This window comes from Lucilia sericata, unplaced genomic scaffold (assembly GCF_015586225.1).
Source record: "Lucilia sericata isolate MDLA Ls3-8-SP2 unplaced genomic scaffold, ASM1558622v1 Contig000136F_arrow, whole genome shotgun sequence".
In the NCBI taxonomy this organism is placed as follows: Eukaryota; Metazoa; Arthropoda; class Insecta; order Diptera; family Calliphoridae; genus Lucilia; species Lucilia sericata.
Window position 1 is genome coordinate 140,001 of NW_023994168.1, and position 19,450 is coordinate 159,450.

Consider the following 19,450-nt stretch of genomic DNA (forward strand, 5'->3'; position numbering starts at 1 on the left):
TTTCTTTTACCCTGCCAACAATTTCTATCCAAATTGTAACCATAACGTTACAGCTTAATGTTTAAAACAATCTAATTTGATATAATCTGAGTGAATGAAAAGTGACCCCGTTCGGAAGAAACTGTTCCGCCTGTTTAATACTTACTTGATGTGCCCATTTCGTTTCAGTTTCAAGTCACTTTTTTATAACATAAAATTTCGTAAATGTAGTAAATTTCCAGTTTTGCCATAACAATAGAGAAGCTGGAAAGTGTTATGATTTTATACTCTTTTATGATATAAAAGCGACTTTATAATAATTTTTTTTATTTCTCCTTTATTATACTGTTTTGCACTCACTAATCCCTCACTGATGCTTATTTTATATTAAACTATGTTTTAAATATATTAAATTTTAAATTAACACAATTTATTACAAAATCTAAATTTCACAATATATCACACAACTGATCACAATGAAATAAATATATTTACTGAAATGTGCAAACACTTTCCTTCTGAATTTTGAGAGCAAGAATGATTCTGCATTAAACTATCTTCTTAGTGTATTAAAAAGTGTTAGTTTTTGAAATTTTTATTCTATCTACTTATTATCATTTAATTTTGCTTTTGGTATATTAAAACGCACTAAAATTTAACAAAATTATGATCAAAATTAGAAAGTACTGTATTTTGTTTTTGTAAATTTTTTAACTTAGCACTGAGAAACATAAAATTGAGCCTTTATAGTGACTATTCAGTTCATGTATCCAAAATTAAACTCAAATTTGCTGGCAGGGTTAATTCTTTGTGGATATTATTTATTCTCTTTTCTTTTAATTACTTGATTTATTGTTTCTTTATTAATTTTGAAATGTAGCAGTTTTGTATAAAACAACTTTTTGGTATTGTTGATTAGCTTTAAATCATATACTTATGTTCAATATAAGAGAATATGCGTATAAGAGTTATTTATGGTGTAATTGTTTTTTTTTTATTATTTCATTCAATGTATATTAATTTTATAAGGTAGTGTCATCGGCGAATTTAGAATACCAAGCGAATTGGTTATATTTTTTTTGTATGTAGTTTGACATTGTGCCTGTACTTGAAAGCGAATTGGCTGTAAGGGAAAAATTTCGTTTTAAGCTCACAAATAAATCAAAGCGATTTATATTAAACAAAAAATGTTAATAAATTTGAATCTCTTTATAATTTATTTTGATGTTTAAACGTTTAAAGATTAAAAACACAAAAATATACCCTAGTCACACAATTTCACTTTAATCACAAAATTCACATGTACAAAATGATACCAGTTTGACATTAGCAAAATGAAAACAAAATTTGACATTTACAAAATGTAAACAAAGTTTGATTATACACCACGGCGAAAAATGATCATAATAGCAAAAAACGATCAGCTGTTCTGATAACACTACCTTATAATTAATATATCTGGATTTCATTAATTTTTCTTTGCACTTTTCTCATATGTTTTTATACCCTACACCACTATAGTGGGGAGGGTATTATGCGTTTGTGCTGATGTTTGTAACACCCAAAAATACAAAATGTCTGTCTGTCTGTCTGTCTGTGTGTCCATGTAAACCTTGTGCGCACTCTACAGGTCGCAATTTTTGAGATAATTTGATGAAATTTGGAACATGCACTTCTCTTGGTCCAAGGACGAACGCTATTGAAAATGGTTGAAATCGGTCCATTATTTCACCTAGCCCCCATACAACCGGACCCCCGAATAGGGCTTTTGACCTCATAATTATGTTAAATGAGCTATTATCTCTACAAAAATTGGAAAAATTTATTTGACCCTTGCCCCCATACAAAGTCCCCCTCAGAAAATGACTTGAATGTCCACAATTCACTTATAAACACTAGTATCACGATGAAATTTGGCAAAAATGAGTTTTGTATAGACATAATAAATTTTATAGGGATCGGCCCAAGTTTTGCCCTAGCCCCCATATACCCGGACCTTCCGATTTGGGCCTTTTAGCTCATAACTTTGTCAAATATACTACTATCTCTCCAAAAATCACAAGGCACAACTAAGTTTGATATAATTATAAATAACACTGTCGATTTTTATAATGATCGGGCATTATTTGACCCTATCCCCCATACAAAATCCCCTTCAGAAAATGACTTGAATGTCCATTCATCATTTATAAACACTAGTATTACGATGAAATTTGCCACAAATAGATTTTATATAAACATAAATGTCGACATTAATTTTTATAAGGATCGGGCCAAGTTTTGCTTTAGCCCCCATACAACCGGACCTACCGATTTTGGCCTTTTAGCTCATAACTACGACAAATATACTACTATCTTCCCAAAAATTGGCACAACTAAGTTTGATATAATTATAAATAACACTGTAATTTTTCGCCCTGATCGGAAATAAAAAGGAGCCTATTGCCAGATATACAGGAATACGCTATGAAAATCTGAAGAAAACATATAATCACACAAACATATAAACATACAAACAAATACACATTCATTTTTATATATATATAGATAATTCCCAATAATACATTTTATAAGGATCGGCTCAATTTCTGCCTTAGCCCCCATACATCCGGACCTTTATCTTTTAACTACGTCTAATATACTACTATCTATCTAAAAGTTGGCACAATGTGGTGATGTTTGTAACACTCAAAAATATTTGTCCTTATTAAGCTATGTGCGTCTTTGTGACCGTGTAAACCTTGTGTGCACGCAACAGATCACAATTTTGAATATAATTTGTTAAAATGGGTCACATACTATTCTCTGGATCCAATGACGAAGGCTGTTGAAAATTATTGAAATCGGTCTTTTATTTCTCCTAGTCAGCATACAACCGTACATGAACAGACATTATTTGGAACCTATATAAGTTTAACAGAAATGCTTCATTATTGAAATTAATCACATTTAATATTCGCAATTGGTGTAGGGTATCATATGGTCGGCCACGCCCGACTATAACTTCTTACTTGTTTATTGTTGTTTTTAAACCACTAATTATGTTTTTGAATTTTTGATTTTTAAGCATGCTTTTGTTAATTATTTCTATGTAAACTTTATATTATTATTTCTTATTGTTATTAATGCATTTTTAACAATTTAAATATTCACAAATATATCTTCTATAACACAGATTTGTTTTGTAAAATAAAGCTTTAAATTAACTTAATTTTCCAAACTAAACATTTAATTTACGGACAGAAATTAAACACGTCTATTCTGTCATAGTTTTTTATAGACTTTTTTTACCCTACACCACTTTAGTGGGGAGGATATATTGGGTTTGTGCTGATGTTTGTAACATACAAAAATATACCGTATACCCACCTTAAAGTATACCAATCGGCTTAGAATCGTTTTCTGAGTCGATTAAGCTATGTCAGTCCGTCCGTCTGGTTGGCTGACTGGCTGTCAATGTAAACCTTGTGCGCAAGGTACAGGTCGCAATTTTCAAGATAATTGGATGAATTTGGCACACATGCTTTTTTGGCCGAAGGACGAAGCCTATTGAAAATGGTTAAAATCGGTCCATTATTTCACCTAGCCCGCATGCAACAGAACCTCCCGAAAAGGGCGTCTGAGCTCATAATTATGTTAAATATACCTGTATATTGATAAAAAGCGGCACAACTAAGTTTAATACAAGCCTTGATGACTTTGCCAAATTTCATAGAGATCAGGCCTCATTTGACCCTAGCTCCCATACAAAGTCCCCTTCAGAAAATTACTCGAATGTCCAAAATTAACTTATAAACACAAATATCGCGATGAAATTCAGCACAATAAAATATTATGTACATATATGTAAATATATTCACAAAATTTTATCAGGCTCGGTTCCTTAAATGTGTTAGTCAAAAATACATCTAAGTCAGTCCAAGAAGGCATCTCTGCACAATCTGGAGAGATTTCTCAAATTCTCTTGGGGTTTCTTTTAGAAGCACTACTTATGGTAAATTCAATAGGGTTTTTAATTGCGCGTTAATTTGCATCCCACGATTCTCATACTGAGAAGCTAATTGATTCCACGCAATAAGAAAGTCATCATTTGTTAAGGGTGCATTGTCTACTGTTTCTTTGGCTTCGCCTCTTGTTTTTTGTTTAAGATGGAAAAGTTTTTCAACTCCACTTAAACGGGTATTATTGCCATAAATGGCCTTAAGAAAATCCCTAAACGATGCCCAGCTTTTGAAATTTCCGCTGAACGTTGGCATATCACAAGGGGGTACTGTGAAACCTGCAGAACTGCTGGGTTTTGAGGGTTCCGGTAAAGATGGTCGAGTTTCATGTTCCTTTGTAATATCCTCAATCGATTCGTCGATCGGGATCATGCTTGACCTATAAAATCCTTTAGCAGATCTGACTTGCTTAACAACTTCGCTTAAATTTATGGCTTCGGCCTTCTTCGGGTCAAGAATATCGGCAGAAAATTGTATATATTTTAATGTGGCTTTTATACCCTACACCACTATAGTGGAAAGGGTATTATGCGTTTTTGCTGATGTTTGTAACGCACTAAAATATTAGTACTATACCCACCTTTAAGTATACCGATCGACTCAGAATCACTTTCTGGGTCGATTTAACGATGTCTGTCCGTCCGTCCGTGTGTCCATGTAAACGTTGTTATCAAAGTATAGGTCGCAATTTTCAATATAATTTGATGAAATTTGGCATACACGTTTCTTTTGAAACAAGGCATATTAAAAATGGTTAAAATCGGTCCATTATTTCACCTAGCTTTTGAGCTCATAATTCTGTATAATATCTGTATCTCGATAAAAGTTCGCACAACTAAGTTTTATACAAGCCTTGATGACCTTGCCGAATTTCGAAATTATCGGACTTCATTTGACCCTAGCCCCCATACAAAGTCCCCCTTCGGAAAATGACTTCAATATCCACAATTCACTTATTAACTCTGTTATTGCTTTCTTTCTTACTTGTTTATATTTGAGTAATTTTGTAATATTTTGTGTTAATACTTTTTGCTCAATATAAATATAAGTATGTAAATGTTGTATATAAATAAGGGTTAATTTGTGTTTACAAGTAATTTTTTGGGTATTGTTTTTTGTTCACAATTTTTGTTTCAAGTTTTGTTTAAATATTTAAATAATGATGTGTTATATTTTTTACACTTTTTCTTGTAGTTCTTGTGTGTTATTATTTAATTTATTTTTAAACAATAATTGTTATTTATTTAAAATGTTTTTATTTATTTGTTGTTTTTAAACTTTTAATATTTTAACGCACAAATTTGCTTCTTTTTGTTTTGTTTATTTTAGTTAGCACTTTTTATGTATAGGGTAATTTTTCTTTTAGTTAGTTTATTTATTGTGAACTTTTATTTTATTTATGATTTATTATTTTTAATTGTGTGGGCTGTATCACTGTTTCAATTCACTTTTTAACGGTTCGTGAGGACCAATGTTTAAACGGGTTATAAAGGGTAGGGTATAGTTTAAGTTTAAGTAGCGGGTAAGTATGTAAATAAACACTTTTGTTCTTTCTTTTTTCATAAAACGTTACAAATTCATGCGTTTATTGAACTATAGCGGGTAAGTATTTATTATATAGGATTAAGGTAAGTATATACATATACATTAGATTGCTCCAAAAAAAAAGAAGTTGCGAATTTTGCCCGTCCCCTCTTCTAGAATTGTAAGTAAGAAATTATAGTCGGGCGTGGCGGACCATACCTTTGACAAAAATATAATGTGATTTAGTTGCCATAATAAAGCATTTAAGTTGAATTGTACCTTGCCTTAGACATACATACTTAAGCCGTTTATTGTTGAATAAAATTCTGGACATTTAAGTCAAATTTTGATGGGGGGGGGGGGGGGCTTTTCATAGGGGCTGGGGTCATATGAGAACCTATTATTATGGAATTCGTGAGGGTCATCAAGTCCTGTATACAACTTGGTTTTTGCAGCTTTTTGTCGAGATATGAGTATATTAAACATAATTATTGATGTTTATATATTAAATTTTGTTTATATATTAAATTTTGTTAAGTGTAAAATGAATTACTTTTATGCAGTTTACATCACTGTAAATAAGTTGTTAAAACTCTTTTGTTTTATAAAAGTAATGGTAACTCTATTACCTTTTACCAGATGTAGTTGAGAATCTCAAGCAGTAACAATTAAATAAATAATAAATTGAATTACACCTATTAAAAATCATTCGTTTAATTAATGTATTAAATGCAACAAATTGGCGACGAGATGGAGCAAAGCATGGCTTTACAGGCTTTTGGAGTCACAGCAACAATTTTTTGACCGTTTATTGCAGAGAATGTAGGAGCAAGTTCTTCAAAGAAAATTATACCTGTATTTCCAAAATTCGACATGAATACACAGCATTTTAATACGTATTTGCCCCAGCTCAAGGAACATTTTAAAGCCTACGATGTTACGGACAGTGAACAGAAGCGCTCGTTTTTTATTTCTTGGATGGGAAATGAGCTGTTTGAGTTGGTTGGAAAGCTGTTTGGAAATGAAAAGATTGATTCAAAAACCTTCGAGGAGATTATTCAAAAGCTAGACGAATATTTCAAATCGAGAATTCACATTTAAGCAGCGCGATATAAATTTCATAATCGGATGATGAATGAAGGTGAGTCCTATGCGAATTGGATTGTCGAACTTCGTGGGTTAGCGCGCAACTGCACATTTAATTGTAAAAATGCAGACTGCAACACAGACTTTGTTGATGAAATTATTCGAGACACTATTATTTTACATACTCCTCATGAAACTGTTAGAACCGCCGCACTGCAAAAGTTCTAATTCGTGTTTTCTTAATTCTATATCCGCCTTCATTTTTGCTATCCTTTTCTATTAAATTCTACTTCTTTCTCTTGTCTTTCTTTTTCCCATTAGAACTTAAACTTAAATAAAGAAGTTCGTTCTGCTTGAAATGCGGCAAGATAAGCTGAGGATGATTTGGGAGCATATTTCTTAATTTTTTCCGCAAATTCGTGTGATTTTTGAGAAATTTCTCCCGTTGAAGTCTTTGCGGCTTCTTCAATAGTAATATCTACAACAGGAACAAATTCACTATCTTGTGAGGAGTTATCCTCAACAATGAATGAGATTTCATATCTGTCCTCTATTATTAACGATTCATCCATTGTAGTTGGCTCTCCCGAATCAAAAATTTGGAACGCCAATTCATTTTGTGTTTACTCACCAAAAATTTTACTTAATTGTTGGTAATGGGGACACATTTGTAAAATTTTTGTTTAAAAATATGAAATATTAAAAACTTTCACTATTAGTTATTTAAAAATGTCTTTATTGCTCACCTTCTACACTTGAGGTTCCCGTATCACACTCCAAGAGTCCTGCCCCCGTAGAATTGCGCCAATCATTCGCCTTTTATAAGAGGTCTTGAGATACCTTACTTTCCATCTCATAAGATCCCAAGTGGAATTGATGCCGGTTTTTAATATAAATTTTTTATTAAAAATTTGTGCTGTGGGTACCTAAAAATAAAAGCAAAATATCTTGTACAAACGAAGTTATTTGTTTAAAAAACTTACCTCTATATTTGTGACCATCTCCAAATAATCCAAAACTATTTTTATACCCTACACCACTTTAGTGGGGAGGGTATATTGGGTTTGTGCTGATGTTTGTAACGCACAATAATATTGGTCCTATACCCACCTTAAAGTATACCAATCGGCTTAGAATCATTTTCTGAGTCGATTTCCGTCTGTCCGTCCATGTAAACCTTGTAATCAAACTACAGGTCGCAATTTTGAAGATAATTCAATGAAATTTGGTGCATGATCTTCTATAGTCCCAGGGAAGATAATTCAATGAAATTTGGCACATGATCTTCTATGGCACCGGAGACAAAGCCTATTGAAAATGGTTAACATCGGTCCATTATTTCACCTAGCCCCCATACAACTGAACCCCTGAATAGGGCTTGTAAACCTTGTAATCAAACTACAGGTCGCAATTTTGAAGATAATTCAATGAAATTTGGCACATGATCTTCTATGGTACCGGAGACAAAGCCTATTGAAAATGGTTAACATCGGTCCATTATTTCACCTGGCCCCCAACCCGACGACTAGGGCTTTTAAATTCATAACTATGTTTAATACACTCGTATCTCAACAAAAAGCTGCAAAACCAAGTGCTATACCAGCCTTGATGACTCTCATGAATTCTATAATTATAGGGTCTCATTTGACCATAGCACCTATACAAAGCCCCCTTCAAAATTTGACTTAAATGTCCACAATTTTATAAATGGCTTAAGTATATCTGAGGCAAGGTACAATTCAACTTATGAAACTTATTATGAAAACTAAATCACATTTCATTTTTGTAACAGGTGTAGGGTATTATATGGTCGGCCCGACTATAATTTCATACTTGTTATTTCTTCAGGCGTCCACTTTTTATTTGGTTTTTCTCTTTTTATACCCTCCACCACCATCAGTGGTAACAGAGGGTATATATAAGTTTGTCATTCCGTGTGTAACACCAAGAAATATTCATCTGAGACCCAACAAAGTATATATATTCTGGGTCCTTATGAAATTCTGAGTCGATTTAGCTATGACCGTCCGTCTGTCTGTGTAAAACACGCTCACGTTAAAACGAAGCAATGGAAATTAAGCAATAATATTCATTATTATCCGGTACAGTTTGGTATTGAAAATGAGCAAAATCGGTTCATATAGGGATTTTTTATACATTCTGATGTAATTTTTTCGAAAACTATGCAAGATAATTTCATGAAAGTCATCATACATTCGTTTCTACACAGTATCTCAATTCCTGCTGAAAATTGCCAGAATCGGTCCATAATTTCATATGCCTCCCACCCAAAAGTACATATTCCCGGAAAATTAGTTTTTTTAACTTCCGTCAGAATGCTGTTATCTTCACAAAATTTTACAACTTAAAATCTTATGTCAATAGAATTCATTGGGAGAAAAAATTTTCTGGATGGGTCCATATTTGGACATAGCTCCCATACAAGTTCTCCTACCGAAAATCACTTAAACGCACATAACTCATTACTAAATTAAGATATCCATATAAAATTTGGAAGAAGTATTGCTCATATGCACAGAAATATTACTACGAAATTTTTTTTTCGATCGGTCTATAATTGGTCACAGCTCCCATACAAAGACCCTTCCCGAAAATCACTTAAACGCGCAACAACTCATTACTAAATTAAGAAATACATATAAAATTTGGAACAAGTATTGCTCAAATGCACAAAAATATTACTGTGAAAGTTTTTTTCGATCGGTCCATAATTGGTCATAGCTCCCATACAAGGTCCCCTCCCGAAAATCACTTAAACGCACATAACTCATTACTAAATTAAGATATCCATATAAAATTTGGTACAAGTATTGCTCACATATACAGAAAATGGGGTTTGTAATGTTCAATAAATCTTGTAATTGTAACAGATTTAAGCTGTTTAAATCTTGGGGTTTTTCTATTTAAGACATGAGAAAACTTATTTCTACAAATATTTGATCAATTAAAAAAGTATTACTATAAAAATAGCTGGTGGAGGGTATTTAAGATTCGGCTCAGCCGAATATAGCACTCTAACTTGTTTTAATTTATTTTGGGTAGTTTCAATTAGAAATGTATTTCTAAAAAAAAGGAATAGGTTTTTGCTTTCGATCCTTCATGTTTAAGTTGGTTTTATAAGCAATTTATTGTGTGTATTGAACCTGACAGCTGAATCGAGGGACTATCTTTCAATATTTCTTAAATAACATGAACAAATAATAAAATAAATCGGTAAAAGTTTTAAACTATTTTTTGAAAAGATTTAGAGTCGAAAAGGTTTTGGACGCATTGATAGATATCTAATACTTACCGATTTCAGAGCAAATTTTGACCAATTTTGAATTACTTAACAATTTAAGCAACTTAGAACGGGTAAAAATTAAACATCAAACCCTATAAGTATCGAAAATTCATGATGAATCATAATGCCATAGAGGATTTAGAATTGGGGATTAATACCATCTTAGAAATCCTATTATATAAAAATTAAAAATAAATACTAAAAACTAAATATTTGTTATAGTTTTCGTTTGATTGTATTTTTTAGAAGTCTAATAAGCTTATTTTATAAAAAAAAACATGCTATGCCGAATCTTATATACCCACCATTAAACCTCGTTTGACTCGAATGAAACTTATTTATGTCGAATTTCATCTATATACTCGTATTTTTAGGCCAGTTATAAGCGTTAAAGTAATTTTCTGAAGGGGACCTTATATAGGGGGTAGGGTCAATTATGGACCGATCCTCACAAAATTTGGTATGGAGATTTTGGATCATATGAAACTTATTTATGTCGAATTTCATCGCTACACTCGTATTTTTAAGCCACTAATGAGCGTTGCAGTCATTTTCTGAAGGGGACTTTATATGGGGGGTAGAGTCAATCATGGACCGATCCTCATAAAATTTGGTAGACAGAATTTGGTTCGTATTAAATTTATTTGAGTCGAATTTCATCGCTACACTCGTATTTTTAAACCATTAATGAGAGTTGCAGTCATTTTCTGAAGAGGACCTTATATGGGGGGTAGGGTCAATCATGCACAGATCCTCATAAAGTTGCTTTAGATAGATTTTGACTCGTATGAAACTTACTTATGTCGAATTTCATCTACATACTAGTATTTTTAAGCCAGTAATAAGCGTTGAAGTGATTTTCTGAAGGGGACCTTATATAGGGTGGTAGGGTCAATTATGGGTCGATCCTCATAAAATTTGGTAGACAGAATTTGGTTCGTATTAAATTTATTTGTGTCGAATTTCATCGCTACACTCGTATTTTTAAGCCATTAATGAGCGTTGCAGACATTTTCTGAAGGGGACCTTATATGGGGGGTAGGGTCAATCATGGACCGATCCTCATAAAGTTGATTTAGATAGATTTTGACTCGTATGAAACTTACTTATGTCGAATTTCATCTACATACTAGTATTTTTAAGCCAGTAATAAGCAATAAGTCATTTTCTGACTGGAGTAGGGTCAATTGTGGACCGAGTATATTAAACATAATTATGAATTTAAAAGCCCTATTCATCGGGTTGGGAGCTAGGTGAAATAATGGACCGATGTTAACCATTTTTAATAGGCTTTGTCTCCGGTACTATAGAAGATCATGTGCCAAATTTCATTGAATTATCATCAAAATTTGGATCTATAGTTTGATTACAAGGTTTACAAGCCCTATTCAGGGGTTCAGTTGTATGGGGCTAGGTGAAATAATGGACCGATGTTATCCACTTTCAATAGGCTTTGTCTCCGGTGCCATAGAAGATCATGTGCCAAATTTCATTGTATTATCATCAAAATTGGGATCTATAGTTTGATTACAATGTTTACAAGCCCTATTCAGGGGTTCAGTTGTATGGGGGCTAGGTGAAAAAATGGACCGATGTTAACCATTTTCAATAGGCTTTATCTCCGGTACTATAGAAGATCATGTACCAAATTTCATTGAATTATCATCAAAATTGGGACCTATAGTTTGATTACAAGGTTTACAAGCCCTATTCAGGGGTTCAGTTGTATGGGGGCTAGGTGAAATAATGGACCGATCTTTACCATTTTCAATAAGCTTCGTTCCTGGGACAATAGAAGATCATGTACCAAATTTCATTGAATTATCTTCAAAATTGCGATCTGTAGTTTTATTACAAGGTTTACATGGACGGACAGACGGACGGATATAGCTAAATCGACTCAGAAAATGATTCTAAGCCGATTGGTATACTTTAAGGTGGGTATATGACCAATATTATTGTGCGTTGCAAACATCAGCACAAACACAATATACCCTCCCCACTAAAGTGGAGTAGGGTATATAAATCTATATTAAACAAAGCAGCAGAACAAAATGTAATGTGTCGTGGACCTCGAAAGACATATTTTATTAAGAAATGAAGATATCGGTATAAAATTTGTCACGAATGTTTTTAAGGTACATATAAACCACCCTGCGAAAAATTTTCTGGAAAGGTATATATATCCCACTCGCATCCCACTAAGTGACCACAAAGCTCTTAAAGAAAATGGTCTAAGATTTCTTTTGAGTAAAAAAATACAACGAAAAAGTTAATTTTGAAAAAATAGGGGAAAATTAAGTGAAAAATATTGAAAAACTTTTATTCTTGAGTTAAAAAATATATATATTTTTTTTAATATCCCACTCGCATCCAATTATGGGACTATAAAGCCCTTTAAAGAACTTTTATAAGCATTCTTAAAAAAAGGGGTCCATTTGGAATAAAATTTAAAAATCCTAAAAAAAAATTTTTTGGAAAGAATGAAAAAATAGCTATCTGAACTCCTTTGGACAGTTTTTGCTAGGATTAATAGGTGAAAAGTTACACTCATTTGAATAAAACCCTGTATGACCAAAATGTCCAATTTTGACCCCCTCTGACTTCCGCAGTTCTTGACCGATAGAGCTGAAAATTTGTGCCTACTATCTCATAATACTAACCTTGGAGAGAAATTTCCCATATGTATTTATATGTTCTGATCGCCCCATAGTTAGTCGTATCTCTCATATAAGATCCACATCCGAAAATCGCACATTTCATTGATAAATAGATATCGGAATAAAATTCCGCATAAATATAAAAATTTACATGAGTATATTTTGTGTATATACTAGGGTGATCGATTATTCGACATTTTCCAAAAACCGGTTTTCGAATAGTTCGAATAGTTGACATTTAAGAAAAACCGGTTGATTTTTTTCAAATTCAGAAAAAAACGGTTAACCGGTTTTTCATTATAAATAAAAAAATATATTTTAATTTGAAAAACTTAATGTTTATGTTTAAATTTGATTAATAAAACATGGCCCGAAATGATTTTAACAGTTTAAGAGATTATAACTATAGATCTAGTCATCTGATTTACATTATTTCATTAATATAAAACAAGTAAGAGTGTTATATTCGGCTGTGCCGAATCTCATATACCCACCATCAAACCGTATGCCGTAAAAGGAATGCTCCCCTATAAACATCAGGGTGATATTTGGAATATGGCTTAAGTCAATTAAAAAAAAAACAAATATTTTATTTCAATTCTTAAACCGTGAGCGTCAATTATGAACCGATACTCATAAAATTTTGTACATAGATTATGTATAGGACTTGTTTATGCAAAATTTCAGCGCTATATTCGTATTTTAAATAAGGAACACTCGTAGTTATTAACCAAAACTCTTTCCTAAAGGGAACCTTTTGTGTATTACCAACACATTCCGCATGAAATTCGGAGCGAATTTCATAACCGTATTTCATAACTCATATTTTTAAGCCAGTAATGATCGTTTAAGTAATTTTCTGAAAATTAAATTATGGACCGATCCTCCCTAAATTTGGTGGAGAGATTTTGGCACGCATTAAACTTATGTGCGTCAATTTTCGTCACATTCATATTTTTAAGCCAGTAATGAGCATTGTAGTTATTTGCAGAGGGGGACCTTATATGGGGGAAGGGTCATTTATGGGCCGATCAAACAAATTGGTACAGAGGTTTTGGCTCGTAAGAAACTTACGTGTGTAGCATTTCATCGCTTTACTCGTATTTTTAAGACAGTAATGAGCGTTTAAGCTATTTCCTGAAGTGGACCCAATAGGGAGAGTAGGGCCAATTATGGACCTATCCACATAAAAGTTATTAAAAAGATTTTGGCTCGCGAGGAACTTAATTGTGTAAAATTTTATTGCTATATTCATATTTTTTAGCCAAAAAAAAAATTGGTAGAGAGATTTTGGTTCGTAAGAAACATACTTATACCGAATTTCATTGCTATACTTACATTTTGGGACCAGTAATGAGTGTTAAAGTAATTTTCATAAGGGGACCTTATATGGGAGGTAGGGTCATTTATAGGCCGATCCTCAAAAAATTTTGTAGAAAGATTTTGGCTCACATTAAACTTCTTTATGTCGAATTTCATCGCTATACTCCTACTTATAAAACAGTTATGCCCGTTAAATCTGTTTTTTGGAGGTCCACTTGTATGGGGGCTATCCGAAAAAGTGGACCGATATTGCCCATTTTCAATACCAAACAATTCTTAACAATAGAGAATATTTATGCAAAATTTCAACTGTCTAGCTCCTGTCGTGTGGTCCCTATCGTGATTTCAACAGACAGACGGACGGACATGGCTAGATCGTCTTAGAATTTAATAAGGACCCGGAATATATATACTTTTATGGGTCTATGACCAATATTTCGATGTGTTACAAACGAATGACAAAATCAATATACCCCCATCTTTTTTGATGGTGGGCATAAAAATTAGGAAAAAAGTGGGACACTTCTGTTAAACATAAGGTACTATGTAATCCTAGCTTATTTTAAAAGCCCTGTTTATGAAATTTGCATAGGCATTCCAACACTTCCATAAAATTTCAGCCGTAAATTAATTATTGTAATTGGAATATAATCTTAAGATTGATAAAATTTTATCAAACAGTTATCAATTTTACAAATAAATTTTTTTAATTAATTAGGAAAATCAAAAAAGTTTAACCAAAGGAGCTTTAGAAAAATATACGCTAGTTCCTCGACTCAAATATTTTTAAAATTTAGCTGTATTATTATTTACTTAAAAATTTCATTTAAATAATCTTTGAATACAAAGGAAATAAAAGTATTCGAAACCGGTTTTTAAAAAGTGAAAAAACCGGGTTATTCGATATTCGAAAAATCAACATTAAGAAAAAACCGACACTGGTAAAGCAGAAAAAACCGGTTTTAAAACCGGTTTAAAAATCGAGTCGATCACCCTAGTATATACAAATAAATTCTGAAAAAAATTTTTCGGATCAATCCACAATTGGTATAGATGGGATTCTACCAGGTATTTACCCGATGTTTGAGTAAAAACTGGGTAAATACTAGGGTGATCGACTCGATTTTTCAACTGGTTTTAAAACCGGTTTTTTCTGCTTTACCAGTATCGGTTTTTTCTAAATGTTGATTTTTCGAATATCGAATAACCCGGTTTTTTCACTTTTTAAAAACCGGTTTCGAATACTTTTATTTGCTTTGTATTCAAAAATTATTTAAATGAAATTTTGAAGTAAATAATACAGCCTGTTTAAATTTTAAAAATATTCGAGTCCAGGAACTAGGATACATTTTTCTAAAGCACCATTGGTTAAACTTTTTTGATTTTCCTAACTAATTAAAACATTTTATTTGTAAAATTGATAACTGTTTAATAAAATTTTATTAATCTTAAGATTATATTCCAATTACAATAATTAATTTACCGCTGCAATATTATGGAAGTGTTGGAATGCCTATGAAAATTTCGTAAAAGGGCTTTAGAATAAGCTAGGATTACATAGTTCCTTATATTTAACAGAAGTGTCCACTTTTTTCCTAATTTTTTTTATATTAAAGAAATAATGTAAATCAGACGACTAGATCTAAAGTTATAATCTGTTAAACTGTTAATAATCATTTCGGGCCATGTTTTATTAATCAAATTTAAACATAAACATTAATTTCTTCAAATTAACATATATTTTTTATTTATTATGAAAAACCGGTTAACCGGTTTTTTCTTATTTAATTTCTTTATTAATTTTTTTGGGGTATTTATAAAATGTTTTAATATGACTGTTTTTCAAAAATTGGTTGACATATCGTAAATTATTTTAAATGAGCAATTTGTTTTGATAAATATCAAAACAAATTAAAAAGGCAAATTAAAAAAATGAAATCAATTCTTCAGTTAAAGAATGGAAATGTAGACAAGAGATGTTGTATGTAGCAACATATAAGAAAGATCTTCATCCACCTGGTGGAAAAGTACGTATTTGCGCGTCCACACAAATTAGCGGTGTAGCTGTTTATATCTAAATATATTGATTGTTCCATGCACTTCAGCTACAGAACGACCATTACATGCATAGCTTCATTCATTCAAAGGACTCAATTGATTAATTTTCGATAAATTCACACAATTGGATATCTTCAATAAATATACAAAACAGAAGAACACTTCTCTAACATTTTTCTGATTCATTTGATTATGAACCTTCCATTTCTACTGGTATTTATGAAGAGAAACTGATAATGGAAGTTTTAGCGACACAGTGTAAATACATCAGGATAGAACATCGCTTTAAGTCTTTACTTGGTAAATGATATGTAAAAATGTTAATTTTTCTTAAAAAAAAACCAAAAATAAATAAATAAAAATTGCATTAATTTGTGCTGCATAATGCGTTTCTTCTCCAAAATATCTGCCACATAGTTTATACCCACCTTTTTGGTAAACACCTGGGTATTTTCCCGTTTTTACCCAATTTTCCCATTTTACCGGGTATTTACCTATTGGGTTTTTACCCTTTTCCCATCTCTAACAAAAAAAATATTTATAAGGGTTTTTATACGCTCCACCACCATCAGTGGTGATAGAGGGTATATATAACTTTGTCATTCCGTATGTAACACCAAGAAATATTCATTTGAGACCCAACAAAGTATATATATTCTGGGTCCTTATGAAATTCTGAGTCGATTTAGCTATGTCTGTCTGTGTAAAACACGCTCACGTTAAAACGAAACAATATAATTTAACCAAATTCACCGAAAATATTCATTATTATCCGGTACAGTTTGGTATTGAAAATAAGCAAAATCGTTTTACATTGGAAAAAGTTATGAATCAAAATTTGAAAAAACCTCAAAAAAAGAAGCATTTTTTACACATTCTGATATAATTTTCTCGAAAACTATGCAAGATAATTTCATGAAAGTCATCATACATTCGTTTATACACAAGATATTTATTTCTGCTGAAAATTGCCAGCATCGGTCCAAAATTTCATATACCTCCCATACAAAAGTGCATATTCCCGGAAAATGAGTTTTTTGTTAATAACTTCCGTCAGAATGTCGATATCTTCAAAAGATTTTACAAATTAAAATCTTATCTTAATAGAATTCATTGAAAGAAAAAATTTTCTGGATCGGTTCATAATTGGACATAGCTCCCATACAAAGTCCCCTCCCGAAAATCACTTAAACGCGCATAACTCATTACTAAATTAAGATATCCATATAAAATTTGGAATAAGTATTGCTCATATGCACAGGAAAATTGCTGTGAAAGTTTTTTCCGATCGGTCCATAATTGGTCATAGCTCCCATACAAGGACCCTTCCCGAAAATCACTTAAACGTGCATAACTCATTACTAAATTAACATATCCATATAAAATTTGGAATAAGTATTACTCATATATACAGAAATATTACTATGATTTTTTTTTCGATCGGTCCATAATTGGTCATAGTTCCCATATAAGGTCCCCTCCCGAAAATCACTTAAACGCATATAACTCATTACTAAATCAAGATATCCATATAAAATTTGGTACAAGTATTGCTCTCACATACAGAAATATTGCTATGAAATTTTTTCCGATCGGTCCATAATTGGTCATAGCTCCCATACAAGGACCCTTCCCGAAAATCACTTAAACGAACATAACTCATTACTAAATTAAGATATCCATACAAAATTTGGTACAAGTATTGCTCATATGCACAGAAATATGCACAGAAATTACTGTGAATATTTTTCCGATCGGTCCATAATTGGTCATAGCTCCCATACAAGGACCCCTCCCGAAAATCACTTAAACACTCATAACTCATTACTAAATTAAAATATCCATATAAAATTTGGTACATGTTTTGCTCTCACATATATAAATATTACTATGAATTTTTTTTCCGATCGGTCCATAATTGGTCATAGCTCCGTACAAGGTCCAATCCCGAAAATCACTTAAACACACATAACTCATTACTAAATTAAAATATCCATATAAAGTTTGGTACAAGTATTGCTCTCACATACAGAAATATTACTGTGAAATTTGGTACATGTTTTGCTCTCACATATATAAATATTACTATGAAATTTTTTTCCGATCGGTCCATAATTGGTCATAGCTCCCATACAAGCTCCCTTCCCGAAAATCACTTAAACGCGCATAACTCATTACTAAATTAAGATATACATATAACATGGGTGCGGTCGGTCGTATGCAAGTTTCCCTTCAAAAAATCACTTGAACACAAATTACTTATTACTAAATTACGATATAGATACAAAATTTGACTGAAATATAGCTTTTATGTACAGAAATTTAGCTTAAAGAATTTTTTTACGATCGGTCTATAATTGGCCATATCTCCCATACTAGGTCCTGCCCCTAAAAGCAGTTTAACCGTATTTAACTAGTTGCATTATCAATTTGTGTAGAACAAAATTATATATATGTAGTTTGAAAATATTTAAATCTTTCACACACATGCATCCATGCACATTATATATTATATAATATCGTTAAAGCATATTTTAGGGCGCTATAAAAATTTAAAAGAAAATGTAATGTTCAATAAATTTTGGAATTGTAACAGATTTAAGCTGTTTAGATCTTGGGGTTTTTCCATTTAATACATGAGAAAACTTATTTCTACAAATATTTGATCAATTAAAAAAGTATTAATATAAAAGTAGCTGGTGGAGGGTATTTAAGATCGCAATAAAAAGCTATGAGATTTTGCATTTGCTCTTTTACAAGACCATTTGCACTAAACACTGAACTCCGCTAATAATTTGTATGCGAATTTAGTACAACGCATTAAAAAGTTATGCACAAAACCTGTTGTTCAAAATATCAAAAATGTTTTGCTAAATATAAGTAGAATTTTCCGAAATATTTACATTTTTATACCCTCCACCACCATCAGTGGTGATAGAGGGTATATATAACTTTGTCATTCCGTGTGTAACACCAAGAAATATTCATGTGAGACCCAACAAAGTATATATATTCGTGGACCTTATGAAATTCTGAGTCGATTTAGCTATGTCCGTCTGTTCGTCCGTCCGTCTGTCTGTCTGTATAAAACATTCTCACGTTAACACGAAGCGACAAAAATTATCGAAATTCACCCAAAATATTTATTATTGTCCTAGGCAGTTTGCTATTGAAAATAAGCAAAATCGGTTCACACCCGGAAATGTTATGAATCAAAATTTGAAACAACCTCGAAAACAATAAGCATTTTTTACACATTCTGATGTAATTTTCTCGAAAACTATGCAAGATAATTCCATGAAAATCACCATACATTCGTTTCTACACAAGAGCTTGACTCCTGCTGAAAATTGCCAGAATCGGTCAACAATTTCATATACCTCCCATACAAGAGTACATATTCCCGGAAAATGGATTTTTTGTTAATAACTTCCGTCGCAATTTCGAAATCTTTACAAAATTTTACAAATTAAAATCTTATGTGAATAGAATTCATTCAGAGAAAACATTTTCTG

The 19,450-nt window shown here is 31.9% G+C and overlaps 1 protein-coding gene across 1 annotated transcript; it reads right to left on the bottom strand.

Moving 5' to 3' along the window:
• Positions 1-3,968: 3,968 nt before the first annotated feature.
• LOC119601030 lies at positions 3,969-4,352 on the bottom strand. The gene has a single exon (XM_037951689.1). It carries the CDS (start codon positions 4,350-4,352, stop codon positions 3,969-3,971), a length of 384 nt encoding a protein of 127 aa, XP_037807617.1.
• Between the last annotated feature and the right edge of the window lie 15,098 nt (positions 4,353-19,450).